This window comes from Diceros bicornis, chromosome 4 (assembly GCF_020826845.1).
Source record: "Diceros bicornis minor isolate mBicDic1 chromosome 4, mDicBic1.mat.cur, whole genome shotgun sequence".
In the NCBI taxonomy this organism is placed as follows: domain Eukaryota; kingdom Metazoa; phylum Chordata; class Mammalia; order Perissodactyla; family Rhinocerotidae; genus Diceros; species Diceros bicornis.
This window is the reverse complement of record NC_080743.1, coordinates 44,644,978-44,662,940: the sequence shown is the minus strand read 5'-3', so window position 1 is coordinate 44,662,940 and position 17,963 is coordinate 44,644,978. Positions and strand designations below refer to the sequence as shown.

The window sequence follows — 17,963 nt, the reverse complement described above, 5'->3', positions numbered from 1 at the left end:
ACATTCTCAGGTTTGAGAATGTGCAGTGGACACAGCTGAGGAAGGCAGGGCTGGGGACGCCCTCATGCTCACAGAATGGAGAAAAGTCTCTGAAGGCTTTGGTGCCTGGACAGACTGGCCCTCTGCCTTCCGTCCAGAACAACTCACCCACTCAGACAGCTGTCGTCCACCTGCATTTTTAGGGTGTCTGGCTAGTGAAGGTTCTTGGGTGGTGACTTTTACCAGATTCCCATCAGGAAAGGGGAGGACCGAGGGGGTGCTGAAACACGGTACCCCAGGCATCTCAGCCTCCAGGGGTACGGTTAGAGCCCTTCTGGATACAGTAGACAGGGGGACCTCATTGAGAGTCACTTGTGGAGGCCTGAGATTTGGTGTCCCTGTTTTCTTCTTTCTCTCACTCATTAATTTCACAAACATTTCCGCGCACCTCCTGTGTGTCCGGCCCCGGGCTGCAGCTGGGTGTTTCCTCACCACCTGATCCCTGCTCCTGGCTTCCCACGCGTGGGGACAACCCCCAAGTAGCAGGGCTTCCTCGACACATCAGAGGAATCCAGAACTTCAAAACGGATCTGTGTGTGCTGACTGAAACAAAGTCACAAAGTTCATGCGAGTTAGCTCTGAAATGTATAATAATTTACATATGATAACACTTAATAATATAATATATGGTTTATAATTATATAATAAATCCAGTTGGTTCCCACTTCCAGCACATCCCCTTTTGTGTACCCTGTGGTCACTCACTCCTCACCCTCTGTCTCCCTCCTCTTGTGCTGGAATATATTTTGACTTATTTTGACCCGGGCCTGGAATCTAAGGCCAGCCTGCCTTGGATTGCTCTTCTGGCTCTGTGCTGTCCTCTCCATCCCCCCAGCACCCATTTCCTACCTCTTCACTCAAGGTCAGGGCTTCCACACCCCCATCCCCTGCTAACCATCCCAGAAATGGAAGTCTTATCTCTTTCCATATTCAAGTCAGCTGGCAAATGTGGACAATACCTGAATTCATTATGCAGTCTTAAAGAAACGGGCAGGAACAATCTGGGATCTCCTTTCCAAATAAGGGAGCCTGAGGCCCTGAAGGGCCAGGAGTCCAGAGTAACCTCACCCCCAGGGGCTAGGGCTGACACAGGTTTGTGGCCAGCAGGTGAGGTTCTAAGGAGTCCTCAGCTCCCACACCAGCCTGTGGCTGTGCCCACAGCAGCCCCACTCGAGCTGTGTAGGCAGCTCCTGCACTACCTTCCCCTCCGTGCCCACACCCTTACCCACTTCTTAGAGCCAAGCATCCGCTGTCGTTTTGCCCCTGCAAAGAATAGGAGTGGCCATTTCCCCATGGGGCTTTACAAAGCTCATCCTGTGTAATCAAAATCCAGAAGGAATCAGCTTTGGCGTATTCCTCTCTCTAGCCACTAAAGATCAGACTCCTTCCCTTCTGCCTCACACCGTACCCTCCTCCCTCCCCTCTTCGCTCTCCCTTTGAAATCAGAGTAAATATTTACAGTGTTTGCACCTCTCCTGGATACTGTCTCTCCTCAAGGTTGCTCAGCTCTGTCTCTTTCACCTTGGGCTTCCTGTGAAAGGGAACAAAAAAAAGAATACTGCCTGCTACCAGCACTGAGTCTGTCACCGTGAGGCGAGGAAGGCAGGTCTAGGGGATTCATGGGGAGTGGAGAATGGGACAGGAAGAAGGTCTGGGAAGCTAATCGTTCTCAGCCCAGACTCCAGACTCAGGAGCTATGCAGCCATAAAGGTGAGCTCCAGCCACCTGTGCCTCAGGTGTAAGGAAAGGCTCAGAGTTGTCATCCTTTCCAGTCGTAACTGGTTTGCTTGGGATTATTGCTAAATGACTCCATGACTGTTTGCTTCAGAGACTGAGTTCTCTGAGCCAGGTGAATTGGAGATCGAGTAAGGAGATCTAGCAGTGAACAGAGCGAGGGGAACATCTGGACTGGGGATTTTTTTTATGGAAATTTTTATTGAGATCATTGTAGATTCACATGAAGTTATAAGATTATCACAACCAGGGTATGGACAGTGATACAATCTGCCAGTCCTACCCAGACTTCCTCACCTTTATTTCTACTCGTGTGTGTGTATAAGTTTTATACTGTTTTATCACCTATGCAGGTTCCTGCATCCACCACCTCAGTCAAGGTACCAGACAGTTCCAACACCACAAGGATCTCTCGTGTTGCCCTTTTATAACCACACCCTCCCACCCTTCCTCCACCCTGTCCCTACCCCCTGGCACCCATTCATCTCTCCTCCATTTGTAAAATGCTTTTATTTCAAAAATGTTATATAAATGGACTCATCCAGTAGGTAACCTTCAGAAATTGGCTTTTTTCATTTCGTGTGATTCCTGGAGATTCCTCCAAGTTGTGTGTATCAATGGTCTGCTCCTTTTTCTTGCTGAGCGGTATCCCATGTATGGATGTATCACAGTTTGTTTAACCATTCATCTGTTGAGGGACATCTGGGATGATTCCAGTTTTTGGTTACTATAAATAAAGCTGCTGTGAACATTCATGTACAGGTTTTTGTGTGAACATAAGTTTCAATTTCTCTGGGAAAATGCTTAAGAGTGCAATTGCCCATGTTTTCTTTTGGCTTTTCCATTTCTCCCTTTCTTTCCTTCTGCCTCTCCCAGGGCAAGAGATGTCAATACTCGTGGCCAAGGGCACCTGCTAGCCAGACAGCTAGGAAGTCTGGCAGTCACGAGAGCTTCTCGGGGCTGACAGAATTCTTGAGCGTAGACTCTACCTGGAACTGTACCCAGGGTGGCAGCATCCTCCTTCCAGACCTCTTCTCCAATCCGGGAATCTCCACATCTATTGAAAGTGCAACTTCCTGGGCTTTGCTCATCAAGTTTAGAAACTAGCCTGACAGGAGTTGAAATTCAGGGAAGGAGGAGAGGGAGGTTATGGATGCAGCATTTTCCCTGAAGGTTGGAAGACCTGAGCTGAAGTCTTGCTAGTCCACTGCTTGCCCTAGATAAGTCACTTCCCCTGACGCCCTCTATTTCTTGCCTTTGAAACGCCTAGATGATCTCTACATTCTCCTTTAACTCTCACACTGTACTTATGGCAGTGGAAGAGAGTCAAACTGACCAGTCCACACAAGAATTGAGCCCATTACAATGGCCTGATTAACATGGATTTCTGATCAGCTGCGTAGGTTCTTCTTTCTTCCTGGGCCATCACAAGCCTCGCTTGAGCACCTGCTCAGTGTGAAGCTCTGTGCCAGGCTCTGAACATAAAAATGTGCAGAAGCCACAGACTCTGGCCCTCAGGAGCTCAAAGTCAAGCCAAAAATCCTCACCAAATTTCATATGCTGCGTATGGTTCTGTAAATACATTACAAACCTCTTTATCCTGTGTGGGAAATGATTAAACGATATAGTGCATTTGATATGACAATCTGTTGCTTTAATAGAGCCCAGGGTAAGATAAGATTAAAAGAAGTGCCACAAAGGAGAACAGGAGAATCTTTCATCTCTAGAAAGTAATGAAGACAGACCCCAGATACGAGAAAGGTCTGGCTGTAAGTGGTGCAATCAAATTATATAAGGCTATAATGAGCTTGACACAATTGGATTTCCATATGCAGCTCTCAATGCCCAGTATTCACCCAAAGCAATTAACAGGCACATCTTCAAATGATAAGAAACTTGCTTGAATGTAGACATCTAGCTGAAGGGAGGGCTGGAGCAGGAGTCCCAGGGAGGAGAATTGTCCTGGACCTTGAATGAATGTTCTTTGCTCAGAGAGTAGAGGAATGGTAGGGATGACTTACCATCCTTTCTCTCCCAGGTTCCCCTTTTCATTCTCTCCATCTAGAGGAACGTTCTTCCTCGGATTTACAGGCAGATCTTCCAGGCTCAAGTCCTGGCCTCTTCCAGATATATAGAAGCCAGGGAAGGGAGTAGAATTGTCCCTGCAAAGACATGCTGGCCACAGGGGGACTTCCCAGGAAACAAGAGATAGCGTGTCCTTTGTACTTCTGTTGAAAGCCTGAACCTGAGTCCCTGACCTCCTTTTAGCAGATGAACCAGCCCAGCAGGACACTAGGAGGGGACACTTCCCCATGTTGCAGAGAGGGTGACAAGTAGTGGAAATGCCACAATTTTCCAAGGACTCTTCTCCTGCTTGAAGTCCATGCTGATGTTCCACGTGGACTTTCCCAGAGGCAGGAGGAGCCCTCTGCCCCGGGATGGATCTGAGTCCGTGTGGGCTGCTCTGCTTCCAGGAGCAAGGGCCTAGAGCTGAGTCTAGATCTATAAGAGCCCAACCCTCAAGTTGCATTTTTTTAAACCAGCAGGAACCCCCTTACTCATCCCTTCTCCCTCTCTCCCGGAGACTCCTTCCTCCTAGGCTTCACTCTGTGTTTGTGCTTCTGTCATGGTGACACTGATTATGGTTATTAGGAAGGAGAAGAGCAGCCAGCATGTGCAATGTGTCCAGCCTCTCCCACTGCCTCTGCACGCAGGAGAGATGAGCTTGCACTGCGATATCGCTCAGCCCTCCTGCCGGAGATCTGCTGAAGTCTCCCCAGGTTGCAGCTGGGGAGATTTTCAGTTGTTCTAGTTAAACCAAAGTGGTGTGTGGAAATGGGATCCATCCCCCCCCACACACACACACACACACATCAGTCCACCTTGTCACGTGCACGTGCACCTACACTCATTCCCGTGGACGTGCACGACAAAATACACATATATTGACACATCCATGCATGAATCCGCTCCCAAAGACAGGCATGCAGTTGTACAGTTATTTATTAATTTAAAAATTATTAGGCACTGGGGATACATCAGTGAACAAAACAAAAACTCCTGCCCTCAAGGAGTTTACGTTCTGGTAGGAGAGAGAAACAGTGCTAGATAAATCTATAACACATACACTCTCTTAGTAATAAGTGCTGAGGACAAATAGAAAGAGGGGAAGAAGTTAAGAAGTGTTGAGGAGCACATATGCACACTCCTTGCTTTTCTCATAATTAACTGGTATTTGGATACCTGCTGCATGCAGGGAATTCACTGGACCGTAGGGGAGAATCAGGAGAGCTGTAACATATGCTCCTTTAGAGAGCCCGCAGTCCAGTTAGAGATGAGAAACACTCCAGTAGATACTGAGGAGGCAGAGGTCATGAAACTAGCGGAAGGAGGGAGGACTTTGATGAGTGGTAGTTCTCCTGCCAGGATTACACCCAGGCTGGAGAGATGAGTGGAAAGCCCTGGAAACTCTGACCATGCCCAAGCTGCACAAAGCGGGTACACAGCGTCTCAGACCCAGTCCTGGGTCTGTAAACAGAGATCCAAGGGGCTGGGAAGAAGCAGCTTCCTCCCTCCCCTTCATCAGCCATCACCTGGGAGCCCAGCCTCACTGGGACAGCCCGCTGGCACTGGCTTTGCCAGGCTTGCTGTCCTTTTGTCTCTCAGTCTCCCTCACTCTTTCACTATCTCTGCCAATCACAGAAGGCCCGCCTTGCCAGGATCCGTGTGGCCAAAACAGGGAGCTCCAATGCCTACCTGCACAGCAAGCGCAACGGACTTCTCAACGAGGCCCTGGAGCTGATGGTAGGTGCCCAGAGGACCTAGGCTGGGGGAGAGGCAGGGGAAGACAGGCTTGTTTTCTCTTCCCAGGGGCACCAGCACTCCCACCCCAAAGCCCCAGTTTGAACCCTGAGAAGGACATGTTTCCACCTTTCCCCAGGTAGCAGCCCCCCCCCACATACCTCTCCCATGGGGCTATCACTGCTACCCCTAACCAAGCTTTAGACCGAGGGCCCCCAGCCCAAAGACTGGCATGTTCTATGGTGACCCTAAAATTTGGTTCGTCCGGATTTTTCTGGTGCCCTCCTACCTTCTGTGGAGAAATGAAGGCGATGGAGAGAGGAAGAGCCACCACCTTTATACTCAGTCTCTCTTCTTTTCTTCCTAGGGCACCCCGGAAGAGGAGCACATGGGCAAGACCACCTCGCTCATCGAGAGCCAGCACCATCACCTGCTGCACTGCCTGGAAAAAACCACTGTGAGTCCACCCCATTGCCAGCTCCTTTCTCATCCCTGACCCCTGACCCTCTCAGAGGGCCAGAAGTCACAGAGTGAGACCTCTGTACTCACATCCTCACCCTGGACCCAAGCTTCAGAAGTCAAAATCTGTCCCCTTCAGATCCAAAAAGTAGTGATGAAGTCTCATCAACCCTCAGGAGGAAGACCCCAAGCAGTGAGGCAACGTGTCCAGGGTAGGGAGGCCAGTGCTATCCCTCAACAGTATAGAGGCCATTACCCCCAGCCTTCCCACACACCCCCTACACCAGTCCCACGGCCCATTTCGTGGCTAGAAAGGGCTCTGCCTGTCAGTTTCTCAGCTCTGATGGGCATCACTTTTCAAAACTAGGGCTGAATTTATATTAGATTGAACAGGACAGTAGAGAAGAGCATTAATTTTTGTCCCACCCCTGGAGCTAGGTTGATGCAATCTGTGGGTCCCTTTGCTTCCTACATTCCCCTTGTTACAGGAGACAGTGGAAGAAAGAGGCAGTGCATATATTTCTCTAGCCAGGGATTTTATCAGTACCAACCTCTCTTAGTCACCCTGCAATGCTCAGGGAGTTCAGATCCTGAAAGGCTTATTGGTAAAATAGAGCCATGGTTTAGGGTGCCATAGCTGGAATGTGGAATGATGCTTGTGCCTCACAAGACTGAAAGGAAGGGCAGTGGGACCAACCCTGGACCCTTGGCAAAAAGTGCTAGGAATAGTAGGGAGGGAGGAGAAGTCAGGGTGGACAACCAAAGTGAAACCCTTTGCTGTCCCTTTCTAGAACCTCCCTTCCCAAAGAGCTAATAGTCAGAGCTCAGCACACTAAGGAAGGAACTTCCTAATTCTGAATGTTCCATATCCTGGCCTCACAGATGCAGGGAGAATAGGTGTTAGATGACTCTTAATATGAGCCAGATGTGGACACTGGATGGCACTTGAACCAATGAGGACTTCCAAAATGGGGAGGTACTCTAGAAAACCCTAGTTTCCAGGATTTGTCAAATATTTCTTAGTGTCAAGAACTGTATATGCATATCTAGAATTTCTCTCAAAGACTCAGAGCTTGCCAAAGGGATAGGCCCGGACCCAACTGCCCTTTCAAAGTTGCATGTGCTGGGTGGAATGTATAAATTCAAAGGATATGGGTGAAAATGTTTGGGTTTGAAGGGCTGGAATGTTGGCATTGAAGAAATGAGATTTTGGAATTGAGGGATGGAATGCTGGCATTGAAGGGGTGGAATGCTGAATATGAGGGAAAGAATGTTGGATTGTGGGGGTGGGATATTGGGATTCAAGAGGTGGAATGCTGGATTTTAGAGGAGGAATGTTGGACTCAAGGGGTGGAATGTTGGGATAAAAGAATGTTGGGATGGAAGGAGTGAATGTTGGGTTTGAGCAGGGTCATGTTGGAGCCAAGGGGTAGGATGTTGGGGCAAAGTGGGGAGAATGCTGGGAGCGAGGGATGGAATGTCAGACTCAAAGGGTGGAATGCTGGGATTGAGAGACTGAATGTCAAAAATGAGCTTGGGAATGCTGGAATGTACAATCAATGGTGTTTTTATCTTCTGTTGGCATGTTGTCCTGTAGGGGTTGTCCTATCTTGTGGATGATCCCCTGTTATCTGTACGAACCTCCACCATCAAGGTATAACTTTTTAAAAATTCAATTGATGTTTTTCTCTCTGATTCTTCTGAGTCTGTGGATTCTCCTCTTTTTACCGCCTGGTCTGGTTCTCTGCATGTGCTCTTGATTCTTCCGGGGCTTATCCTATCTCTGCTGTCAGACCCAGTACCAGCTCAGGCTTCCAGTTCTTTGTGTTGAACTACCCAACTACCTTTCTGATTCCCTCTTTTGACCTCCCCAGGGGCTTGGAGGGGGTGGTGAAACATGGCACCAATGTTGGTATCCTGTGAGCGTCCATGTGCCGCATCTGTCTGTGCCAGCTCCCCAGCTCCTTGGGGGCTCCTGGTTTTGGCTGTCAGGGTTGGTCTCTCTCTGAACTCTGTTCTCATGCTACTTCTCTTCAGACTTTCTCCATGCTCTGGCAACCTTGGCCAGACAATTAATGCCATACATTTTTAGTCACCTTGGCCAAACAGATGTTTTTTAATTATCCTGGGTTCAGCACCACCCCATCCTAGTGGCCTCCAGTCAGGAGGCTGTTAGCATTCCCCACCCATGCTTACACTTGACCTAGGGAATCCTGTGCCTCCAGGTATATTAAGAATCCGTGTCCCATAGTCAAGTGAAAAAAAACAATAGTTAAATCATAACGCTGATAGTTTGACCCCATTGGCCTTCAAAAGCAAAGCTCTCCCAATTCTGTGAATAATCCAGTGCCTTTCAAAGTCTCACATTTACTCAAGATTCATAAGGATCTCACCCACTAAATCCAGAAAAGACAACCTAGCATACCCACAACTCATAGTCAGTGAGTCCTTATCCGCCACCCCCAGGAGATCCTGTGCAAAGCCTGCAAAGTAAAGTCTTTGCTTCTAGTTCTGATGATGCCACTAAATCCTTCCGTGTCCTCTGTATCCCTCAAAGCTGTAGATGGCGTGTATGTCACATCATGATCTGACACCTACAGTCCCCACCCTTCAGTCTGATGGCCAAGGCTGCCGATAGGAATCTCTTTGTTTCTTCATTTGATACCTGTGGGACATCACCCCTCCTAAATGCTTATCTGTGCTCCAGGCAGCTGGGAGCCCTTCTCTCAAGGCCCAGAACAGAGACAGGCAGCCATACAGAGTCTGGGGGCTCATCCCCTCCTTCCTACCTCCTTTTCCTACTTCTTCTCCTTCTGCTTCCCACAGAACCACGAGTTTATAGATGAGCAGATGTTTGAGCAGAACTGCATGGAGAGTTCAATGCAGAACTACCCATCCACAAGAAGCCCCTCACTGTCCAGCCACCCGGGCCTCACTACCACCTGCTGCTCCCGTCGTAGTAAGAAGACCACACACCTGCCAAATTCCAACCTGCCAGCCACTCGCCTGCGCAGCATGCAAGAGCTCAGCACGATCCACATCCAGGGCAGTGAGCAGCCCTCCCTCACTACCAGGTGGGTGGCTTCCATCCCCATCACTCCCACAGGTTTGAGTCGTTCCATTCACAGAAGGAAACAGTCTCAGCCTTCAGAGAAGCTTGAGGGTCCTCTAGCCCTCCCTCCCCCTTATCTAATGCACGAGTCCCCTCCACCTTCCTCCCTCCACCTTCCTTCTCATCCTTGCACGTTAACCCAAAGGCCGTTCATATACTTTGTAGGATACCATAGCAGGTTTAGGCCCCAATGTGGGGTTAGACACCAGGAAAAATTTTTAAAAATCCAAAAATGACCTACCCCAGTGCAAAGAATGGACCAGCCGTTTTCTCAAGGAAATAATTTTCACAATTGTGTTACACACGGCGTATGCCAGGCTGATTTTGAGTCCTAGACTGACTTTCTCTCCCTTTGTCTGCTTATATTTAGGCCACTTCCCACTGCCTCCAGTGAGTTGCAAGGAATTCAGAGAAAGCAAAAGTCAGATGCCACAAATGATAGGTAAAAATCCACTGGAGGGGAAAATGTGTACTCTGAATTCCGAAGCCCAATATCCATGATTTTGCAACTGTTGGTAGTTTAGGAATGATAATTAGAATGGATAATTACAGGCTGATTACCAAAAGCAGAGACAGAGAGACACCCAAACCTCCTCCTGGTTACCATGAGCAAGAAATGTAGGAGGTCAAGGAAGCTTTGGGACACTAGCAAGAAGAACCATCACCAACTCACTCTTTTTTTATCCCAGTCGCTCCAGCCTTAATTTGAAAGCAGACGACGGACTGAGACCAAACTGCAAAACATCCCAGATCACCACAGCCATCATCAGCATCCCCACTCCCCCAGCGCTAACCCCAGAGGGAGAAAGTCGGCCACCCCCCGCCAGCCCAGGCCCCAACACGAACATTCCTTCCATAGCCAGCAATGTTGTCAAGGTCTCCGCCTTGTAAAACCACTGGACGGAGGGCCAGTGTGGGGTAGTGGGAGTGAAGGGGGCTGGCGTGTTGGTAGGTGGCCATTGGGACCACCCCCTGCCCCTTTCCCCACTATTTCTGCCTGCCCCGTTGCACCCCTAGCACTGACACTTGTGCCTGGAAGGAAAAAGAGGCAGCAAAAGGGCGCCTGAGGTTCATTGCTGCTAGCGTGGACATAGCCCTGCGATACGGCATCTCACTGGGGCTGGAGGAAGGGAGGATGGGGGTAGGGGATGGGCCGGTGGGGGGTATAGGCTGTGTGCCAGGACAGGGCCTGGAGGGGGAGCCTCAGACCAAATAACAGTTGTTTCTGGAGACCCAGTGAGGAAAATCCAAGACCAAGAGCAGCACAGAGGCTGAGTTGTCACATGCAAAACAGAAAGAAAATATAACACTGTGTAATTAAGCACCTTTTTCAAGGCTCTTAATGGATAATATTTATTCATGGGAAAAGGTGGAAAACAAAACTCCAACGGATTTTTGTGAGATGTTTTTCTCCATGGACCCTATACCTTTGAACCAAAACAATGCATTTTGTGAGGGTTTTTTTTTTTCTCCTTTTATAGCAAAAGCTTTTAGGCTAAGAAGTCAGTTATGGCTGAGTTCTCTCTTCATTCCCCTAAGTGGGTAAGGTCAGTTGAGCCTGGGTCCCCACTGCCCAGCTGACCTGCAGAGCTGCCAAGTGACCACACAGCAACACTTCCCCACTGTCTGTCCCTGTCTCCTGTGTCTCGGTACCTCTCTGCTTCACCCCCTGGCTGTTTTTCACTGTGTCCAGCCATCTGTCTCTACATGGACCCCTGTGACCCTGAGACATGTTAGTAAAGCCTTCTCTGCTGCCTGGCACCGCAGACATGTGCCCGGGAGCTGTATTTGTGTGACTGCAGTTGTGGAAGAGAAAAGAATGAAGCGAAAATGGGTGAGTCTAGGCATGAGGGAAGTCCACCTTATAGAACAAAGTGCTTCCCTTGTGGTTGGAACCACTGGGGTTTGCAGTTTCCATTTCTGGGGAAGAAAGGGAATGACCAGATTGATCACACTGGGATCTTGAAAAGGAACTAGCCAACACTGAGAGGCACAGTCAACTCTGGTGTGTGCCGGTGAAGCAAGAACAGAAGAACCCAAGGCTCGCAGCTGCTGTCGGCCCCCGTGGCGCCTCGCTATGTACCCTTCTTTCAAGACTCACCATAAAGCCCATAGACCTCTGCCAAGAGGCCCCATAAGCAGTGTCCTGCAGAGAGGGCAGTGGTACAGGGACCAAGCTTTTGATTTATCTCACGCCTGAAGCAACTCCCACATGGAGGCTGCAGAAGGTTAAGCCTGTGTGCCTCACGAAGGATGTTCCAAAGTATGAAAGCAAGTAAGAGATTCTAGATGATTCTTACCTGGTCTGAAAGACGTCTTGAGGTCTGAAGAGTCTTCAGGCATGATATCCCTGAAGATAACTGAAATGGGGTAGAAGCCTGATCACCTTCGTGCAAGTGAGGGAGTGAATATTCTTTCTGGAGAACCTAGACAGTATTTCTGTTCAAGTGGCTTGCACCTTGGTGGCACTGGGAACAGCATTTCTGGAATCCTCCTATCCATTTTCACGGCTTATAGTAGAGCAGGTGGGCCTCGGGGTTAATGACAAGCCCCTTCCCGCCTTCCCCAATCCCCAACTACTCTATTGCAATCTCTCTAGCCTGGGCTCTGAGATATAAGAGCTCCTCCGAAGCTCCTTGTCCGTTCCACAGCTTTATGGTTAGCTGTTTAATTTTAGGCCAAGAATATCTCTGCCCACCACAGCCATCTAAATGAGTTGCACTAGCCAGGAACCTAAAAACACCTTCAATGGGCTTCTCTATGACCCCAGCTCTAGTGACTCTGCAGAAGCGGAAAGTCAAAGGGTTATGAGGTGGCACCTAACCAGAAGGTGGGCAGATGGCAGAGAGGGAGCCTTTGACTTTTATCTTCTTATGCTTTTCCTCCTTGACCACTGACTGAGTCCTTTCTCTGGGTCTGGCCTCAAGGATTTCCCTCTAATATGAGAATGGGGTGGTTCCGGCCCTCTGAGGTTGTGGTCTAAATAGGCAGAGGAATACGTGTGTACAAACACAACATACACACCTGAGAGTAAGTACTTAAATCTATTCATTTCATACACATATCTCATTAGGGAAGGCAGAGGACTGAAAAGGAATTTTTCTTTTGAAAGAATGGGTAATGGAACAAAGTTAGGAATGTCTAAGTATCTAAGTTTACATCATAACTACTGAGTGGCGTAAGGGATACAGAGGTAAATGGCAACATGACTGCCTACACGTACAAACTGCCTGTGTTTAAGAACAGGATTTCACAGCGTTGGAATAATGACTGATCCAACCCAGGGTCTGTTTGATAGTGCACCGATGGAGCATATTCGTGGTTCCTACAAAAATTAATTAACCAATTTAAAAAATTAGGTCCCAAATAACTTCCCATTTTTTGACCCTAATGAACTGAATGTTTTGTATTCCTTCAATTTCATTTCCAAATCCCACATTATGTCAGTTCCTAAAATACCGTTAGACTATCCTCTTCATCGCCATTCCCCAGTGTAGCCTTAGCCAGGGATAAGAGACCTAGCTCACCTCTGGTCGAAAAGGCGATGTCAACCCAGGAAAATGGCTCACCTACATGACAGAATACAGCCAGACTACACTGCTAAAGGGTATTTGTCAGTAGACAAAAGGACCAAAGTGTGCTGAATCAGTTTAATAAGTCTAACTCACTGGCCGGGGACTGAAGAACCAGGATATCAGAGTGCTCTGGGGGCAGTGGCTTTCTGGAGCAATGACTCTTGAGCTTTCATAGTTCATGAACCACGTCAGCATAATAGAAGATTCCCAAAACCACCTGTCCAGTTCAATCCCAGTCAGCATTAGGGAGGGTCAAAAAAACAACTAATAGGCTAGATTCAAATGACTGGAAGCTTAGAAAACATACTGTTAAGAGCATATCAGAACTAGAAGAGATTAAAGAATATCTAATTCATTTTACAGTATAGAAAACTGAGGCACAGAGAGATTAAGTGACTTGCTCAAGGTCATGCAGTCATTTAATGACAGAGCTGGACCAGAACACCAGTCCCTCTGCGAATAGTCTAATGCTTTTTCCACTACACCCACTGCCTCTCAGAGCAGCGATGCTTCGGAGAAGACCCATCAAAGAATACATGCTACGACCAGAGACACAGTCGTATGTAAATGTCAGTACTACTTGGACACAGCCCTTGGAAACCACCTGACTGTACTAATACAAACCATACTCTGGAAATCGCCATTCCCTGGGTAGCACCAGCTCTGGACTATCAATTCTGTCAAAAATAGGTGAACAAGTGGTCAGGTTTTTCAGTCAAATGCTATCTCTTCTCGATAAAGAGAGGGCTAGGGTGACAATGCAAAGGATACCTTCTGTAGTCCTTTTGATTCTTTCTACAGCCTCTGATGGTAATAGATGAAGTAACTACATCCTTGATTCACAGAAAGGAAAACAGGCAGGGAGAAGCTGAGTGGCCTATCCAAGTTCACGTGATAAGTTAGCGGCAGAACTCGGATTGCAATCCAGGGCTTAGCCATCTCATCCTGGGATTTTTCCTCCACATCATGTTGCATTGCTTATACTATACTGAGGCTTGCTTATACTTTTAATACCTGGATTTCAAGGGTGGTGATTAGGTGGCGGAAGCATTCCATTCAGAGCCACCCTGAACCAGGACCTCCAGAAGCAAACTCTGTACTATTCCCCCTTCATCCCTGATTTTCATAACTGGTGTCAAGCTCAGGACTAATCGCGTAGAATCCTGTTCAAAAGACCAGATATTCTCAATGACAATTGAACACATTGGTCTGCAATCACACTGGAGTATGAGGTCAGCAAGTAGAAGGGTGAAATTAAGAAAAACAAAGAATTTGAACAGAAATTAAAGTGGACAGTTAAGGCTGATCCATGATTAACAAAAAAGTCAATTCGTGGATATGCTGAGGACTTTACCCAGTGTTAAAACTATGATTCCTGCAGTTCGGGATCATGTCTGTTACTTATTAGAATATAGGCTGGGAACGTGTACAATGAAACATGTACCTAGATTTTTTCATTGTCTTTTTTTTTTTTTTTAACTTTGCAGAGGTAGTGGTTGAAATTTAGCTAAACCTAGATTTTGAGGTTATTAATTAATTCCCGTGGTCCAGGCTCCCTCGCTTCAATTACCGGGTAACTACAAGGCAGAAAGATCCCAATGCTGTTAATCTAAGGCAATATTAGTTTCCCTTCTAAACTAGTTGACATGGTAACCACGACAAAGAGGAACTTGAAAGACTTTTATTTTCCCTTTCTGATTTCCTTATGAAATCTCATCATTTGCAAAGCTTTAAAAGGACTGGATGAAGGAAAACCATTGCTATGACCTGTGACCCTTGGAGCCCAAACAGCATCATGAAGCACATCATTAGAACTAAGACAAAGTGGCTGTCAGAAAAGGAAACAGCTTTAAAGGGGTTCCTTTTGAGTCTTGTTTTCTATTCAGAATGTTCTGTGTTTTTCTCATCAAGTGTGGGAATGACATTTAACTTAGCAAGTTACTTAACTACACTGGATGATGTCACTCTAACCAGTGTAGGGCACTGACCCAAGTCCTGGGGGGCTCCTTGGACCAATAGACTATTTTACAAACCTGGGAGGTGGGAGGGATGGTATATTTTTGATAACCAGACATTCCAATGTAATGTTTTCCTTAGAGGTCACCCCCATCCCGTTAATGTTATCGTGAAAAACATCGTGTGTTCTTTTCTATTTTCGTGTAATAAATGAGCTTTGCTTACCAACATCACAAGGGCAAAGAAGAAAAACTGTACAAAACTGCAGGAAGAGAAACATGTGAAAACTTTCTATGGAAAAAAACTCTTGAGTTTCCTGTCGTCTTCTTTTGAAACTGTAATGCATATGTTAAAACGTATATCATTTACAGTATGAGTCATGTGCCACTGCTGTACCTGATGTATCCAATCTGGATTAAACAATGTGCCACAAACCCTAAAATGATTATGCATGTTTATTTTAATACCCATTCTCCTGCTATACACTAGAAAGTAAGAATAGAGGCCAGCCCTGTGGCGCAGCGGTTAAGTGCGTTGCTGGCGGCCCAGGTTCGGATCCCGGGTGCACACTGACACACCACTTATCAGGCCATGCTGTGGCGGCGTCCCACATAAAGTGGAGAAAGATCTGCATGGATGTTAGCTCAGGGCCAGTCTTCCTCAGTAAAAAGAGGAGGAATGGCATGGATGTTCGCTCAGGGCTGATCTTCCTCACACACACACAAAAAAAAAGAACAGAGGAAAATAAAATGCCCTTACAAAAAAAAAAAAAGAAAGTAATAATTTGAACAAAGAGAGGCTGTCTACCTTGCCAGAGAAAAGTCACAGAATCTCTGAAGGGTGCTTATAGGACTAGTCTACTCTCCCCTCCCCCACCCTCCTTCAGTGCAAACAGCTCCTCTGACATCCATGGCAGTTTTTTCTGCTTGTATCCTTTGGTCACGGATGTTCACTAACAGGGAAAGCGTTTGACTGCATTTGTCAACAGCTCTATTTTGAAGCCCAGCCCTGTATTATTGAAAGAAAAGCTGTCTTGATATATCAGTACTGGTTCTGCTGAGAATACATTTTGTATCCACTCCATCTAAACCAAGGTCTCAAACTTAAATGCCGTATGGGGTACAGCAGAAGGCTTGAGAATTAGATGATGGAGGCTCAAGTTTAGGTTCTGTCACTTGTGTGACTTCACATCAGTCACTTTTATCTTGGCTTCAGTTTGTTTCCTCATCTTAAAAATGGGGGAATTGGATTACGTATCTTGAATATCAGCTCTAACCTTAATAGTTCTGATGTAGGTAGTGAGAGCAACAGGCATTTTCATATTTCACCATAATGTGGCAACATTGGGAATCCTTTTAATTTCCCCACAACCAGATCCCAATCAATGAAAATTGTGATAGAAATGGAACATTAAGGCAAATGCATGATGCCCAAAGGCCCTAGAGGTTGAGTGTGAAATGCATTTCAATCACTGATGCTCAATATCCTTATCACCCACTAGGTGTCACTACAGATCCATAGCTCAAATAATCTGGAGCAAAGTAACTGGAAACCAGATATGCATTGATTAATACGTGCTCTTTTTCATTAAAAAGCACTAAATGTTAACTGGGACATATGTGCTTGTTCACAGAGGCACAAAACAATAAACATATTCTGCCAAAACAAGAGAATACGCTTGTCATGGCGTTCCAATGTCAGCTATGACTATCAAAAATAGAATTTTATTTTTTAAGATTAACATAGGTTTGTTTACATTTAGGGCGAGGAAACAACCCTAAAACTTCAGACTACTCCCTTGTCTCCAACAAGGTGATCCACAAGTACTATAATTCCTGTTCAATTATTTTTAGCATTTAGGGGCTGAAGTTGACCTCTAAACCACGTAGTTCTCAAAGGTTAGTAAATAATACTTAAGCTATTGAGAAAATATTATTTTTAATTACCCAAATAATTTGTATTTTATTTCTAGGTCTGAATTATTCAAAGCAGCAGGTTTCCCCAAGATTTCTCTACGTTGATACTACTAGCCTAATTTAAGTTAAAGCTTAACTTGAACAACTGTAGTTGTGTACTGATTTAGTATTCTAGAATTCAGACAGTTAATTCACACTAGCCCTCATCCAAATTACCCGAATTTATAAAGGCTCTCTATATACATAAAATGATTATTCTTTCCCCTAACTACAAAATATTTTATTAGTTATATATTAATTAAATCTTAGAACTAGAAGGGACCCTAAAAATCTTCTAATCCAACACTCTAATTTTATTGATGAAAAAACTGGACCCTGAGAGGTTAAATGACTGGTACAAGGTAAAAAAGTAGGTAGTAGCAGCCTTAACCAGGACAACCACTCTTTCCATTATACTACAAAGCATTCTCAAGTGAATTTACCTAAAATCTATTTCTGGTTCCTAACAGATTACGGGGACATGTACCTGGACTGACAATTCCAAACAAAAAAGCCTTTTCCACACAAAGACACTCCCTCACAAACAGCAGCAGATTCCTTCCACAGCCACCACTATAACTGCATCCCTTATTTGGGAAGGTAACAGCTGAAATTTTCCTAGCAAATGTTTATGGAAAATGAAGCAACTACTATTTGCATGTTATGCACATGCTCACCTCCAGCTTATTTTTTTATTTAAAAAAAAAAAAGGAAATACAAAATAAGACAAACCTAAAAAGAGAATCCAATTAATTTCAAGACTAATGGATAACCTCATCTCTAATTAAGATGCAGAACTGTCCTAATTAAAATCCCCTAGCAATGACAAACTGAACTTGGCTGTATTATGGGGGAAAGGGTAGGAAAAAGAGAGGTAAGTTCAATTATATAGCAATGACAGGATCTTTCTTAAATATGTAATTAAAGTCTCTACTTAATGACACACTGGACTTAATTATGGATTTGGTATTTACAGTTAATTAATTCATTCTAATTTGGCAATACATGTACAGTACTGATACGTATAAGTAAAGCCTACCATTGCCCAGCCCAAATGACAGGAATCCAAGGTAAACAGGAGTTTAGGACTGTGTCATATGAGTGTTGGACAGTAAATAACAGTGGCTGTGGATGTTTGCTGACAGCCCTGGGGGAAAATGTTATACTGCCTAGACAAGTATGTACACAGGGAAGAGCTTTCCTTTTAAAAAATAAATATATATCTCTATACATAAGGGGTTCTCTCACCACAAATCCAGTTCACAGCAAGGTCTGGGAACCAAATGCATAATCATAAAAGGACTGCCACGGAGAAGAAATGAAAGAACGTGT

The 17,963-nt window shown here is 45.9% G+C and overlaps 1 protein-coding gene across 2 annotated transcripts in view; it reads left to right on the top strand.

Moving 5' to 3' along the window:
- The window catches only part of KCND3 (potassium voltage-gated channel subfamily D member 3), a 201,592-nt gene extending 191,556 nt beyond the window's left edge, over positions 1 to 10,036 (top strand). The window contains exons 3-7 of one of the 2 annotated variants that reach the window (XM_058537212.1): positions 5,476 to 5,577; positions 5,942 to 6,031; positions 7,631 to 7,687; positions 8,860 to 9,107; positions 9,835 to 10,036. In XM_058537212.1, the coding sequence (XP_058393195.1) occupies positions 5,476 to 5,577; positions 5,942 to 6,031; positions 7,631 to 7,687; positions 8,860 to 9,107; positions 9,835 to 10,036 (699 nt within the window). The remainder of the gene's footprint in view (positions 1 to 5,475; positions 5,578 to 5,941; positions 6,032 to 7,630; positions 7,688 to 8,859; positions 9,108 to 9,834) is intronic. The other variant, XM_058537214.1, reaches the window with a different exon arrangement.
- Positions 10,037 to 17,963: the final 7,927 nt, after the last annotated feature.